This window comes from Rattus norvegicus, chromosome 18 (assembly GCF_021556685.1).
Source record: "Rattus norvegicus strain SHRSP/BbbUtx chromosome 18, alternate assembly SHRSP_T2T, whole genome shotgun sequence".
NCBI classification, from domain to species: Eukaryota; Metazoa; Chordata; class Mammalia; order Rodentia; family Muridae; genus Rattus; species Rattus norvegicus.
Window position 1 is genome coordinate 29565059 of NC_141551.1, and position 14092 is coordinate 29579150.

The window sequence follows — 14092 nt, forward strand, 5'->3', positions numbered from 1 at the left end:
CCATGTAGTCTTGGTTTCTGTTGCTTGGGTTCCTGCGTTTGCCTCTCACCATCAGGTTGTCTCTGGTGTTACCTTGTTCTGCTATTTCTGACAGTGGCTAGACTTTCCTATAGTCCTGTGTGTTGACCTGTTTTCCTGTTTTCTTTCAGCCAGTTATGGGAACAGAGTGTTCTGCTTTCAGGCGTGTAGTCTTTCCTGTCTACTGGTCTTCAGCTGTTCCTGTGGGCCTGTGTCCTCGGTCCACCAGGCAGGTCACTTGAAGCAGAAAAGTTGGTCTTACCTGTGATCCTGTGGCTCAAGTTGCTCCTGGGGTTCTGCTTTTGAGCTCTCAGTGAGGGCTGCAACCAGGAGGGCCTGTGCCATCTTTTCTCGGAGCCCCTGTGCACTGGGGTCCCAGATGGCGTTAGGTGTTTTCCTCTGGAGTCATAAATGTGGCCAGAGTGTAGTCTCTTCTGGCTTCCCAGGCGTGTCTGCCCCTCTGAAGGTTTAGCTCTCCCTCCCACGGGATTTGGGTGCAGAGAACTGTTGACCGGTTCCCTTCAGGTCTGGTCAGTGTCTGGACTGCGGGGGATCTGCCGTTCGAGTTCCCCTATCTTCCAGTTCCCAGAGGCCGTAAACAGTTTCCTCTTGGGTCAGGGATGTGGGCAGGTGAGGGCAGTCTTGGTGGTCTCTCCCACTCTGCAGTCTCAAGAGTGCCCACCTCTCCGGTCGGTGAGCTCTCTCTCCCATAGGGTTTGGGAGCAGTGACTAGTTAGGGTTTTATTGCTGTGAACAGACATCATGACCAAGGCAACTCTTATAAGGACAACATTTGATTGGGGCTAGCTTACAGGTTCAGAGGTTCAGTCCATTATCTTCAAGGTGGAAACATAGCAGCATCCAGGCAGGCATGGTACAAGAGGAGCTGAGAGCAGGGCTTTGGAGGATCTGTATCTTGCTTCAACAGTGTTTGGACAGAACAGACCCGGGGACTCCCACTTTATTCACTTCCAGCTGCCTTACAAGTCTCTCCAGTCGCAGCCTCTGGGACCATCTCCTTGCCACCTTCAGCTCCTAGGACCAGCCAGCCCCATCTTAGCAGTTAGCTCCATACTCTGGATCAGCCATGACCTCTCAGATTCGTCAGAATTATTCCATCGAAGTGGAAGCTGCCACGAACCACCTGGTCAACTTGCACCTGCGGGCCTCCTACATCTACCTCTCTCCAGGCTTCTTTTTTGATCGGGATGACATGGCTTTGGAGGGCATAGGCCACTTCTTCGAGAATTGGCCGAGGAGAAGCGCAAGGACGCTAAGCATCAACTCAAGTTACAGAATGAACGTGGGGGCCGTGAACTCTTCCAGGATGTGCAGAAGCCATCTCAAGATGAATGGGATAAAACCCTGGAGGCCATGGAAGCTGCCTTGGCCCTGGAGAAGAACCTGAATCAGGCCCTCTTAGATCTGCATGCCCTGGGCTCTGCCCACACAGACTGTCACCTCTGTGACTTCTTGGAAAGCCACTTCCTGGATAAGGAGGATGCCTGAATATAAGGAACATCTTTACATCTTCAGTGTTGAGGCCATATTGTAAGAGAAAAATAATTTTCTTTAAATCAAATTCATTCTAGTTTCTCAGGATGTGTCCACTGCTATAAAGAGCTGTTTGAGGGGGTTTATGGTGGTTTAAATACGCTTGACCCAGTGAGTGGCACTATTAGGAGGTGTGGCCTTGTTGTAGGAACTGTGTTACTGTGGGGGTGGGCTTTGAGACCACCTTCCTAGCTGCCTAGAAGAGCAGTCTTCTGTTTGCCTTTGAAACAAGATAACGAACTCTGAGCTTTTCCAGCACCAAGCCCTGCCTGGGTGCTGCCCTGCTTCCCACCTTGATGATAATGGACTGACCCTCTGAACCTGTAAGCCAGCCCCAATTAAATGTCATTTATAAGAGTTGCCTTGGTCATGGTGTCCCTAGACACAGTCTCTCCAAAAAAGTAGGAGGGAAGAGCTCTGGCTCCCCCCAAAAACACTACTATCTTCTGGGGATACCTTTAGTGTTCACCATGAGTTGAATGTCACTATCTCCATTAAAAAATTGGCTCCCTACCAGTGGAAGGGGAAGCCCTGGGTCCTGCTAAGACTGAACCCCCAGTGAACTAGTCTATGGGGGGAGGGCGGCAATGGGGGGAGGGTTGGGAGGGGAACACCCATAAGGAAGGGGAGGGGGGAGGGGGATGTTTGCCCGGAAACCGGGAAAGGGAATAACACTCGAAATGTATATAAGAAATACTCAAGTTAATAAAAAAAAAAGAGATTTCATCTTAAATAAATATTTCAGCATATTTGATAAAAAAAAATTGGCTCCCCTGTAATCTGGTTTGTGTGTCTCTCACCTCAAACAGATACTTAGTTGTCACTGTGAGTTGGTATCACCTTCTCTAACAGCTATCCCTTAGATAACACCCTTGAGGCCTCATCTTTAGCCTCAAGTATCAGGTGTAACCAATATATCCCATCTTTGATACTGCCCTGTATCTCCTTAACAATTCTCCCTTCCAAATATTAAACAGGCTTGACTTGGCCCAGTTGTCATCATGTTTAGGACTGTGTGGCTGGAGACTTGTTCTTTATAGAACAAGTTCTTTATAGAATTCCTCTTCTATATGGCATAGAAGTCACTTAGGATTTTTAATTCTGCATCCAGAGACTAGGGAAAGGAGAAAGTGGGCCTTTACATCATCAATCCCACTAAATTTGGTAGGTCCCATGTTGAACCATGGGAAGAGATTCAGACATAGAGTTAAGGTCTGGAATCCATAAATAAATAAATAAATAAATAAATAGGCAGCCAACAGATGGTATCACGTAAACCAACCCAGGAAAGAAAAGTAATCTTAGACTATCCCCAGAGTAAGTGATTTCTGAAGTCCTCTTGATAGTATGGACAATGAAATTGTCCCATTTCCAGTAAATAGTGATACCTTGGTCAGGAACATAGTCCTTTAAGGATAATCTCGGAATAACCTAAAGAACATTCTGGAGCTTGGTGTAACTAAAAGTGGACAGCCTGACCATTTCCAAAACTTCGCATTAAACATCCTGACACAGGACAAATGGAGTTCTTGCCAGTAGCATTGGGAGCCATCAACAGGAAAAAAGCAAGGAGCCTGGCTCCTATGGAGGAATGTGCTGATCCCAAAGCTATTTCATACAACAGGAAAAGAGTCCTAACCTTGAATTTAGGGGAAAAATGGAGATCTTTGCCCTCACAATCAAATTAAGAAAGGAATTAAGAGAGGAAGCATATGGGGCTAGAGAGATGCCTCAACGGTTAAGAGTACTGACTGCTCTTCCAGAGGTCCTGAGTTCAATTCCCAGCAACCACATGGATCTGTAATGGGATCGGTACAATGTTCTCATATACATTAAATAAAGAAACCTTTAAAAAGAGAGTGGGAGTGGGGGAAGCATACATAAATAGGCACTTGTAAAAGCAGAGTTTATCCAGGGAGGGAGGGAGTGGATTGATGGGTAGGCCGGGGAGCACCCTCACAGAGGTGGAGTGGGAGGATGGGATAGTGGCTTTCCAGAGGAAAACTGGGACGGAGGATAATATTTGAAATGAAGATAAAGAAAATAATAGAAGAAAAAACAGAGCTTATAGAAAAGTGGAGGGCTAAAGGCCAAGGAAGGGTAGGATGAAGGGGACTAAGAGAGAGAACATTCTTGGCATTGGCACCTGAAAGTTCACCCTGAAGAAAATGTAAAGTGGGGAGCATCCACTGAGAAATACAGGTGAGTAGTAGAGATGTTCCTGTTACATTTTACATCCAACAGCGCTTGGAAATGAAAGGAAGTCTGATAAAATTATAAATGGTGGAAAGAGAAAGAGAAAATAGAAAATAAAAAGTTAAAGCCAGGAGGGTTTATTTTTTCTTTACACTGAAAGCTGTCAAGCCCCATTCCCCTTGGTCTTCAAGTCTTAATACAGTTGTCCTGGCCTGGGAAGGCAGTTTTCTAGTGTGCCTATGTTTGGGGCTTTCATGCTTAAGAAAAGCAACCTATGAAAAGGAGGGAAGATAAAGAAAAGATAGATTTTTTTTCCATTAGTGCAAGGCAGAGTGGCATCCAAGGAGGTCAGAGTCAACCTCTATTCATGGGAGAGGACAATGTTAGCTTACAATTTCTATGCATGTGAGTCCCATTACAGGTCTATCATTCTTACATTCTCACTGGGATTGCAACAAATTGCACATAGTCTCAGCAAGCCAAGTTCATTAGAATAAAGTGAAGTTTATTAAGAGTAAATATTTGCTCTCACAGACCAGTGAAGTTCTGAGGATAGGATCTCCAGTTGTGGTAAAACATTTCCTATGTCACATGGTCACATCCTTCCTTTTGATTGGTGGAAGGTTGATCTCATATAGATTAACTGCTCAAACCAGGATTTCCCATAATATTGGTCACAAGACCAGGTCATAAGACCTAGTCACAAAATTGCATGACCTGGTCTCCTAACTGCGTTTCAGCGAGCCCAGGTTTCCTGTCCCGCCCCAGAGCTAAGATTAAACAACAGAGCTTGACCCCAGCCACTTCCACTGTTCATATCTTAACTGCTGTCTAACCTAGAGATCTGAAAGGATACAAAATGTACCCAAAAGTTAAACCAAGGGTTAATTAAACCGGAAAAGTGTGACTATTTCCTTCTACTCACATTCACTCTTGCTTGCTTCATATGATTTCTACTGAAGGCATTTAAACGTTTAATGTATAGTATGTGAGAAGCAAGTGTGCTGAAAGGAGAGCTTCCAGGCCAGCTCATAGATGCTATATGCTGGAGGACTACACTGACCATAAAGTGTGGTGCACAGAACTTACACACAGAAACAACTTATAATTAAACTAGCAAATGGCTTCAGATAGAAAAAAATATATGGGAAAAAAAAAAAAAAACAACTATAGATCCTAAGCAGACTGTGTGTAATATTGAGAGACATCTTGCTAACTATCCCCAGCAGGGCTTCTTTGTCATCTTCTAATTAACTTGAATCTTGCATCTGGAACTATAGTTTGGCTTAGTGGGTTTTAAAAAGGAAGTTAAAGGCCTGGCACAGGGCACACATACTATTAAACTGGTACCTCACCTTCTTTCAGCTCCATAGGTATCAACACCTGTTATTGAAAAGACCCTGTTGATCTTGTAGCAACACAGACGAAGCTTACTTTATTGGTATAAAGAATGACTCTAAAATCATATGGTCCATGAACATCTGCTTAATTCCAGGTCTGTTGGAGGTAAACTGAATTTTAATTTGGGGAAGGGGACTCATCTCATTTTGGTGTGTTTGGGAGTTTTATTGGGAGATAGTCTGTGCTTATATGCATACGTAGAGTTTAGTAAAATGGCTTTTCTTATGGTCCATTGTTTTATATTGTAAATCCAGTCATTTAAGGTTCACTGACCACCAGAACCAAATTTAGAAAACTAAAACACTGACCACACTGAAGCAGTTATGGACCCAAGGTGAACTTCAGGGGTTAAGTCACCCCTTTCACATTGCTTACTGTGATGTACTACTAAGTGCACACTAGTCCTGCCTAAGTGATGACTTCATCTAGCAGGACTCTTACTCTGTCACCGAACAGAACCAAACCTACTCTTGCCTTCTTTACTTTGTTTCCTGGGGAAATGGGTGATGGTATGGAGAACGATGAGAGACCTAAAGTGAACCAACCCAACACTGTGAATTCCTGTCCAGGCCAGTACCCAGAGGCAAGGAGTTATTAGAATTCTCTCCATCTACATGGATCATCAAAGCACAATATATAATCCCATCCCTTTAGCTCCTTCCTCAATCTAAAGCCTGACACCTTTGGAAGAGAAGAATGAGGAAATAATGCAGGTAAAGACCACACAGCTTCCCAAAGTCTTCTCTGATACTCATTGCCCCACCTAACAATACCAGTGCTGGTAGAATATAACTAACTATACTTTAACCACACTAAGGACAGCATAAAAAATCCAGGATGCCTATTATGAAATTTTACTCGAATGCGGAAGCCATGCTGGTACACAGGTACAATCTCTTCTTAGAAATCAGCATAAATGTGTTGGTGCTCACCTAAAGACGTTAAAAAAAAAAAAAAAAAAACCTTAACGGCCTAATGCAGTGCACATTAAAGAGGTTTCAAACCATAACCCACATCTTGAATGAATTAAGCAATACCTATAAACATGAAGCATGATCACCTCAAGATATTTTGGTGATACTTGACACTGAACAGCACCAAATTATGTTTCACTCACAACACATAACCACCATTCAAGATGCATATATAGATTTATGAAGAAGCCCTGATAATTAAGTACATAGGGTCTTGGGTTCACCCTGTAGATCCCACCATCAGCAAAAGTAGTGATTTTCCTATTTCAGAAGGACTGCAGAAAAAAAACATATGCTATAAAGATCTCTCCACAAGGTTTGAGATCTGAGGAAGGGAAGACAAACCCGAAATTCCCAGTCAAAGATAACTCCATGTTGGTCTTGAACTCTTTGACATGTAGAGCTGTGGTCCTCACATTGGTGTGCTCAGACAAGGATTCATCAAGACACTTCAGTATTCTTCTACCACATTCATCATCATCTTTCTGCTGTATTCATAAACCACAAATAGAGCAGCATTGGAAGGGATGGCTCGAATCAGAGTGGCTTTCAATCCAGAATACAAGGCTAATATTCCTTCATTTCTCACAACATTTATAAAGGTTTTAATTAATCCTGCAGGCTTCCCAAACATAGAAAGAACCTGGATTCTGGATTTAATGCAGTCTACTGGGAATATGATAAGCCAGAGACAAACCCCAGCAAAGCTTCCACTTAACATCAAAGGGACAGGACCTAGTTCATCCTTTGATCCCCCTGACGCAAAAAATGATCGACTGATTTCATAGCCCCCAAAGTAGAAGAAGTATCCAGGTATTTCCTGAGCAAGAGTGGTTGAGAGTCCACGATAGAAGCCTAAGGGACCATCCTTCATGAAGATACTCTTAACCATAGACCAAATTGTGTTGTGGCTGTGTTTTGTCTTCCCTGCCACCCTCATTTCATGCATAGTCTGCAGCCGACACTTCACAAGCTCAGTGGGGCAGAGGACCAGCGCAGCAAATGCAGAAGCCAGTGACCCAGCAGTGGCAGTCTCAAAGTCGTTCAGTTCTGCACTCTGCTCCACTCTTGCCACTTTCCTGACAAACTGTTGGCAAAAGCCATAGCACAAAAATAGGACAGAGCCCTGGGCGACATAGGCTAACAGTGCAGGACTGGTTCCCCTGTAAAGGCCGTGGACACCCACTTGGTTGTATGTCTTTAGGAAACAGTCAGCGAGGCCTTTGTACATGTAGGGAAATGTCTGCATCTTTACTTTTACGGTGTCGAAGGGCTGCCCGGTCAGCACACACGCTGCGGCCCCTGCTGCGCCGGCAGTGAGGTCTATGGCGGCTTGGATGGCAGGGTGGATTTCATGTTCCTCCACACTCCCGAGGGTGTCGCCAGAAGCCAAGTCTCTGTAGGCGCCCATGGTCCCCACTGCGGACCTGTCTCCTTGTCAAAGATAAAGCCAAAGCCTTGGGCCACCGCACTCTCTGGCCGCTGGGGAATAACCCCCAAGCACGTGCATCCACGAGCACCCTACTGTCCCCGAGGGCAATGGCAGAATGCTTTCAGTGGTTGTGGTAACCGCCATTTCTCCCATAAATACCTGGGAGGAAACGCTTTACTGCAGCTCGGTGAACCACAGCTGTTTCACCCTCAGTACCACAGCCAAATTGGGCTCGTTTTCCTGATTTCTTACCATGCAATATGGCACAGGAGGTGCTCTCAGTTGATCCAACCTGGATGTTAAGAGCACAACTTTCCAGAACAGTGCTTTCAAAGAAATGACAGGCCATTCTAGGGGCCTTTAACTCCAGCATTCAAGAAGCAGAGAGCAGAGAGTTTGAGGCCAGCCAGCGATATATATTGAAACTCTGCCTCAAAAAATGGATAATCAATAGAGAAGACAAACTTGGGAACTGCTACATTTGAGTCCCTGGTACGAAATAAAACATCCCACAGCAGGTGCTTTTCTCCAGGGCAGGTAAGGCAGGAGTTGAAGTTCTGCAGAAACACTACTTTGGAGGTGTAACCAAATCTGGGGCCAGGGTACTGAAACGTTTCTTTCATTCACTTTCCTGGACTATGTTTAAAAGTAAGGCTTTAGGCTGGTGCACTGGCACCTGCTTTTAATCCCAAGCAGAGACCAGCAGATTTCTCAACTCAAGGCCAGCCTAATCTACAGGGACAGTCCCATAAGGCCTAACCACAGAGACCCTGCCTCAAAACAACAGTGAGACATTAAAACTCAAGAGTGTGCATGGTAAGAGGTAGGCTTTCTTTCTTGAGCAGATGGCCTTTTCTTTGGAAAATGTCCAATGCTGACATTGGAATTCTTTTCTCTAACTTTTCTTTAGAGATAATATTCTAAGATTTTTAAAAAGATTTTTACCAATTTGCATGTATATGTACCATGGAAATCACAACAAGGTTGAATACCCTGGAATTGGACTTAAAATTAGTTGTAAGGCACCATGTGTGCAAACCTAACCCGGGGTCATCTCTCCAGAACCTAATCATCTAATCTCAAATCTGTATGCCTGAACACTGATTTAACAGGGTCCCTAGAGTAAATACATAAGCTTGCACACAAATCCTTTTCAGCTGCTGTTCACCTCATTCCCGCTTAATCTGTGCATTTTGAGTTGGAGCCTCCATTGATCCAATTTATATAGAAAAATAAATTTTCTATGCTCTGAGAGATGGCTTCAAAAGATAACGATCTTAGGTATCAAGAACTCTGAGCACAGACTATAATGAGTTCCTTTCCTTACAGCTAATTACCATCAGTAGTGAATAACAATGGAAAAAACTATTAGGAAAAAAATACAGATTCACATGTTGATAAAACTGTTCATATTTTTAGAAAAGTCTATAAAGTGTCTACATAACAAAATCATTATTTTTTGCATTAAAAAACTACATAAGTGTTTTGTACACACCAAATAAAGGCATGAGATGACACCTCTTAAAATGTGATAAGATCTATATGCAGCTCAGTGACAGAGCAATCGCCTAGCATTCCCAAGGCCCAGCACCCCAACACACACGCACACGCACGCGCACACACGCGCGCACGCGCGCGCGCGCGCACACACACACACACACACACACACACACACACAGAGCACAATTTGCAAATAAACCCAGAAACACTGAATGTTCATCTCTATACTATACTCCTTAGCTAAGAGGTGCATGAGAAAAGTGAATCTTTCATGAGACTGCAGGATGTGGATCTCAATCTTTATCATCTTTTAAATTTTATGTTACAGATAATCACTATGCCATTTTTAATATTAATACAAAAATGTCCAGAAACAAACAGGAAAGCTACAGGAATAAACTAAGTCAATTTTTATGCTGTAGATAATCTAAATAAACTTTCCAAAATATAAGGTTTGAGTCTTTGTTGAATTTGAAACAAAACCTAATTAAAACAGCTGTTTGCTAAGCCAGGCCTGACCATGCACACCTACAGTCTCCACACTTGACCGAGACAAGAGAACCAAGTTCAAGGCCATCCTGAGATATATAGTGAATCAAAATTAAAAATTTCTTACTATCACCTCCGTCACTCTCAAATTCAAGACCATTTAATGCCTTTTATGATCTACTCTAGTATGTGGTAACATTTCTTTGTTCACTGTTCACTTATCATTATTCCAGGTACTATTCTAAGTACGCCTGTCTTATGATTTAAGTCAGTCTGATATCCCTGTAAGGCTGGTAATACTATCGACTCCATTTCAGAGAAGAAAATCGAAGCAGACAGATTAAGCTACAAATTACATGGCCCAAAACTCACACAATCAAATCACTGATCTAGGATATGTACTGGTATGCCTTGACCTCAAGCTGTTAAGACTAGGTTGGAGCTTCAGATGCTCTGGCAGCTGTCAACAGCAAAACAGAAGGCAAGCTCTCAATGAAAGGAGCCAGATGACTTCCATTTTGAATTCATACTTGGCATGCCAGGGGGCAGCTTTTTAGTATTTCCAGGACACAGTTGAATATACTAAATCTGAAGTTCATGTTAGTCTTTAAATTATGGATTTGAAAATCCAAGTAGAGCTAATAACTGAACCAAGACCACACCAGTAGAATATTCTGTTAAGAAAAAATGTGCATCCAACATCCTTCCAATATTGATGGTATTTCGGTAGCACCTGTACCAACATCATAGTAAAAACTCTTTGGTTAAATACTGTATCTTCCTCTGGTGTCAGTTCTTTAAGTGTGGTGAAAATATCTTAAATATACTTAGAATTTTTCACCTGCCACTTTGTTAAGAACACATACTTTATGACTCTAACACTCTAGAGCCAGATATTAAGGGAATCTTTAAGCTGCATTGCAGTCACGTGCTTGTGAAAACGCAAGGAAAAGTACATTCTGAAGCGTCTAAGCATTAAGAGGCTTGATCCTGAATTCAGTCTTAATAACTCATTTTGAACACTTCACTACTGTTTTCTAACAAAATCTGAACTTTGATTTATGAAGCAAGTACTTTTAAAGTGAAGTTTTACAAACAAATCAGACAGAAATTAATTTTTAACTATGCACCTTACCAATCTTGGTTTTTCCCCAAAAACACCCCTCCCATCCATAAAACATTAAATGCCTCAGAGAAAAATTCTATGTATGAAATTTTAAAATACCAGACCTGGTAACAGGCTTTCATAGTGGCAAATACTAATGAAATAACATGAACAAACATGCCTATTAAAAAAGCATAGCAATTAAAATGGCAACAGTTAAGAATATAATCTTAATCTAAGCAAGTGGAATAGTTCATCTGATAACTGTTTAACTGCTTCCAGTATTTTATAGATAACTTTAGTGTTTAATAAAAAGATATAGACAGATATCCTTCAATGAAAAGTAGGATAGTTTAAGAAGGCTCTGGACCGAGTGTTCACAAACCTCCAGATGGTGTAGGTAGGCCTGAACCATAATCTATAATGCAAAGATGAATTTCTCCATTTCCTTATCTGGTGTATTCCTTTTCTAAAAAGGCAAAACAACAGCATGTATCTTGATCTATACCACTCAGCCATTAAACTCCATGAGCTCACCTCAACTTTCAGTATTCATTGAAGAACAAGATAAGCAAAGTGAAAATTAGTAACTTTTATTGTGCAAAAAACAACTTTTATGAAAAAACTTGCATTTCTGTAACATGGAAACTTGCTGAGAAGGTAAAAAAATATATTTCTTAAAAAAAAAACAAAAAAAAAAAAAAAAAACACTCCATTGCCTGTAGGCTAGCTAGCTTCTTACTGATCTTAGCACCGAAGAATAGGACTAGAAACTTAGGAAACAAATTGTAATAAAGTCCTATGGTGAAGTGATTAAAAGCTCAGTGTTGTCACTTCACTAACCTTACACTACAACAAATCTGCCTATGTAATCCTATTTTCTTAAGAGTGAAAACAATCAACACAATAACTCCTAGCATTACAGGAAATAAGAATATTTCAAAGAAAAAAGAAGAATTTTTCAAGACCTCACTCTGAAAATAAATTCTTCTTAAGCTGACTAGTCTAAGGACTAAAGTCAACCTTTTCACTTCTCCAGAAGTGATTCCAGCTCTTCTTGCAAAGAGCTAAGCTGCTCCTTTTCCCGGTCTTCCTTCTGTTTGAGCTCATCCAGAACAGCTTGAAACCTGTTCTTCAGAGCCAGGTTTTCTACCTTCATGATGAGATCCTCCTGGCGCTTTGCTCTGTCTTGGGTTTCTTGAAGCTTGCCTTTCATATTATCAATCTGCTTCTGAATCCCCATAACCAACTGATTGGTTCCTTCATTTTCTTGGTGTTGTTCATCTGACTCATTTAGCTTGTCCTGTAGCTGTCTCTCCAGATCCTCTTCAGTGTCAATGATGTTTACATCTTCTTCATCTTCGCTGCTGCTGCTGAGGTCATTGAATATCTCTCGAAGCTCATCATGCTCTAGTGAGTCATGGCCCTGCCTGTGGCCAGACATTCCAGGAGAGGAGATATCAAGGCCTTGATTTTCTGCCTCCTTTGTTTCATCTTCAGCAATTATCTCCCAACGAGTACTGACAGCTTCTGCATCTGTACTCAGCAGCCGCTTTACTTCTTTTTCCACATCTGGAGATTCAATGTACTTCTTCTTTGCTGTCTTCCGGAACCTTCTCTTTCTGACATTTTTTAGAGGTAGAGTAATTCCATGGTTCCAAACAAATTTTTTCTCTTTGTCCTTATCTTTTTTCTTGTTTGCTTTGGGATCAGCAGTAGCAGCTGGCTCCTCCACAGGAGGGTATAGATCACCATCTACTGTGGCTACAAGCATCTGAGAGATATCAGCTGTCTTGTAAAAGGTTTTTTTATCAATGGTTTTCAAGCTCTCCGTAACACACGGCAAATCTACCAATTTTGCAGCCAGGGGCACTCTATCCACTCTGACAATCCCATGACGCCCATCAGGGTGTAACTCAATGCTCAGTCTATCTTTCAGGTTGACGTGCCCAGACTGCACTGCCCTCCTCACAGTAGCGGCATATTCTGGGGGCAACCGTAAGATAAACTGGCTCTCTAGCTCATGAGGTGCATCATCTTTGCTCTTACTCATCTTCACTTCCTTGTGAATTACTTCTCCAATAAACACCTGCTGCACTAACAAGTTCCAGCTCCTACAACAGTTAAAAAAAGGACAAGGTTAAGAATAATCTTAAACTCTTAGTTACTGAGTTCTAAGGAAAACAGCAACTAAGTGGATCATCACCTACTGCCTATTTTGTCTTAATTTATAATTAAGTCCCAATACTAATCTCTAAACATGCATCCCACTTTGGCATTGTCCCTGTTAAACTCACACCTCTACTAGATGCAATACCAAATTAGGGCCTCTAGACGCCGCTGCAGCATCACGTGAACAGCCAAAGAAAACAGCAGCGCCTGAGGGGATTTTAGGCACAGTCCGTCCGTCTGGCAGGCAATCCCAATCCACGGATTCTCTCCAGTAAGAGATTTAAATAAAAGTCGTGAGCTCTTCGGCTCGGGTACTTACAGTTCACCAGCAACTATGAACTCAGCTTTTCTCGGCCTGAGTAAAGCAGCGATGAGCGGTGCGTCTACCTTCCAGTTTGTCCGCGCTTTCAGCCGCCCGGCAAGGCGACCTGAGCGCTAACAACGAAACGGCTCAGGACCCGCAGCGCGAAACCTCGCCACACTGCCGCTCAAACATCCGAACTCCGGAGAGGACCTTGCCAAGCCTCCTCCCACGCAGAAAAGAAGGAAAGAAAGTGCTACGGCAGTGAGCGGAAGCAGACGCGGCGCTACGTCAAAGACCGGAAGTAGACGCGGAGGGGCTGGCTGCCGCTCTTCCGGAAGTAGTAACGTCGCGGCGCGCGCAGGCGCATTCTCGTAATTACGTCGTCTCGTGACTACTTCTCGTGAGAACTTACCTTGTATAGGATTAAAACTAGTGTTTCCGGAAAAACCTTGGCTTGGAATTCAAAGATGAAGATTCCAAAAAGTAAAACATAAGCACACCCCCTAAGACAGCACTTTTATGAAGTCGTGGGTTAAGACAGTTTCTAGAGTGATTGCCAGAGATAAAGGGCGTCCCTGCAGAAAGCATCTTTTCTTCCCAGGGCATACCCGGTCCCTCCGCCAAAAGCTTTGGAAGCATCACAAAGTGAAAGTAAAGTGGCCAAAACAGTGGAATGATACAGTTTTGCTGTCTACCACATAACGCTGTGTATAATCATGTTAATTAGCTTTGAGAGGAACTAAGCCTTTAGCTTCGTTAGTATTTTTGGCTCCAGAGGACGAGGTGTGATATGTATGATACGCTATTTTGGTAATATGTTTGATAGATATAACTGTATACAAATGTTTTTATGATGACACAGGTTCATTAAGAACAGAATTGCCTTGCCTGAAACACAAACGTTCTGATTTTGTTGTTGGGTATCCACCAAAGAAGGCTGCTTGGAC

The 14092-nt window shown here is 42.6% G+C and overlaps 2 protein-coding genes and 1 pseudogene across 2 annotated transcripts; 1 reads left to right on the forward strand and 2 right to left on the reverse strand.

Moving 5' to 3' along the window:
- Nucleotides 1-919: 919 nt before the first annotated feature.
- Nucleotides 920-1530, forward strand: LOC147999739 (ferritin light chain 1-like; annotated as a pseudogene).
- A 2722-nt stretch (nt 1531-4252) lies between these two features.
- Slc25a2 (solute carrier family 25 member 2) lies at nt 4253-7634 on the reverse strand. Its single transcript, NM_001106152.2, has one exon. It carries the CDS (start codon nt 7390-7392, stop codon nt 6595-6597), a length of 798 nt encoding a protein of 265 aa, NP_001099622.1. The 5' UTR covers nt 7393-7634; the 3' UTR covers nt 4253-6594.
- Nucleotides 7635-11246: 3612 nt separating this feature from the next.
- Nucleotides 11247-13395, reverse strand: Taf7 (TATA-box binding protein associated factor 7). The gene is made up of 2 exons (NM_001107394.4): nt 13161-13395; nt 11247-12783 (listed from the first exon to the last, which is right to left on the reverse strand). The coding sequence occupies exon 2, from the start codon at nt 12720-12722 to the stop codon at nt 11697-11699; it is 1026 nt and encodes a 341-aa protein (NP_001100864.1). The 5' UTR covers nt 12723-12783; nt 13161-13395; the 3' UTR covers nt 11247-11696.
- Nucleotides 13396-14092: the final 697 nt, after the last annotated feature.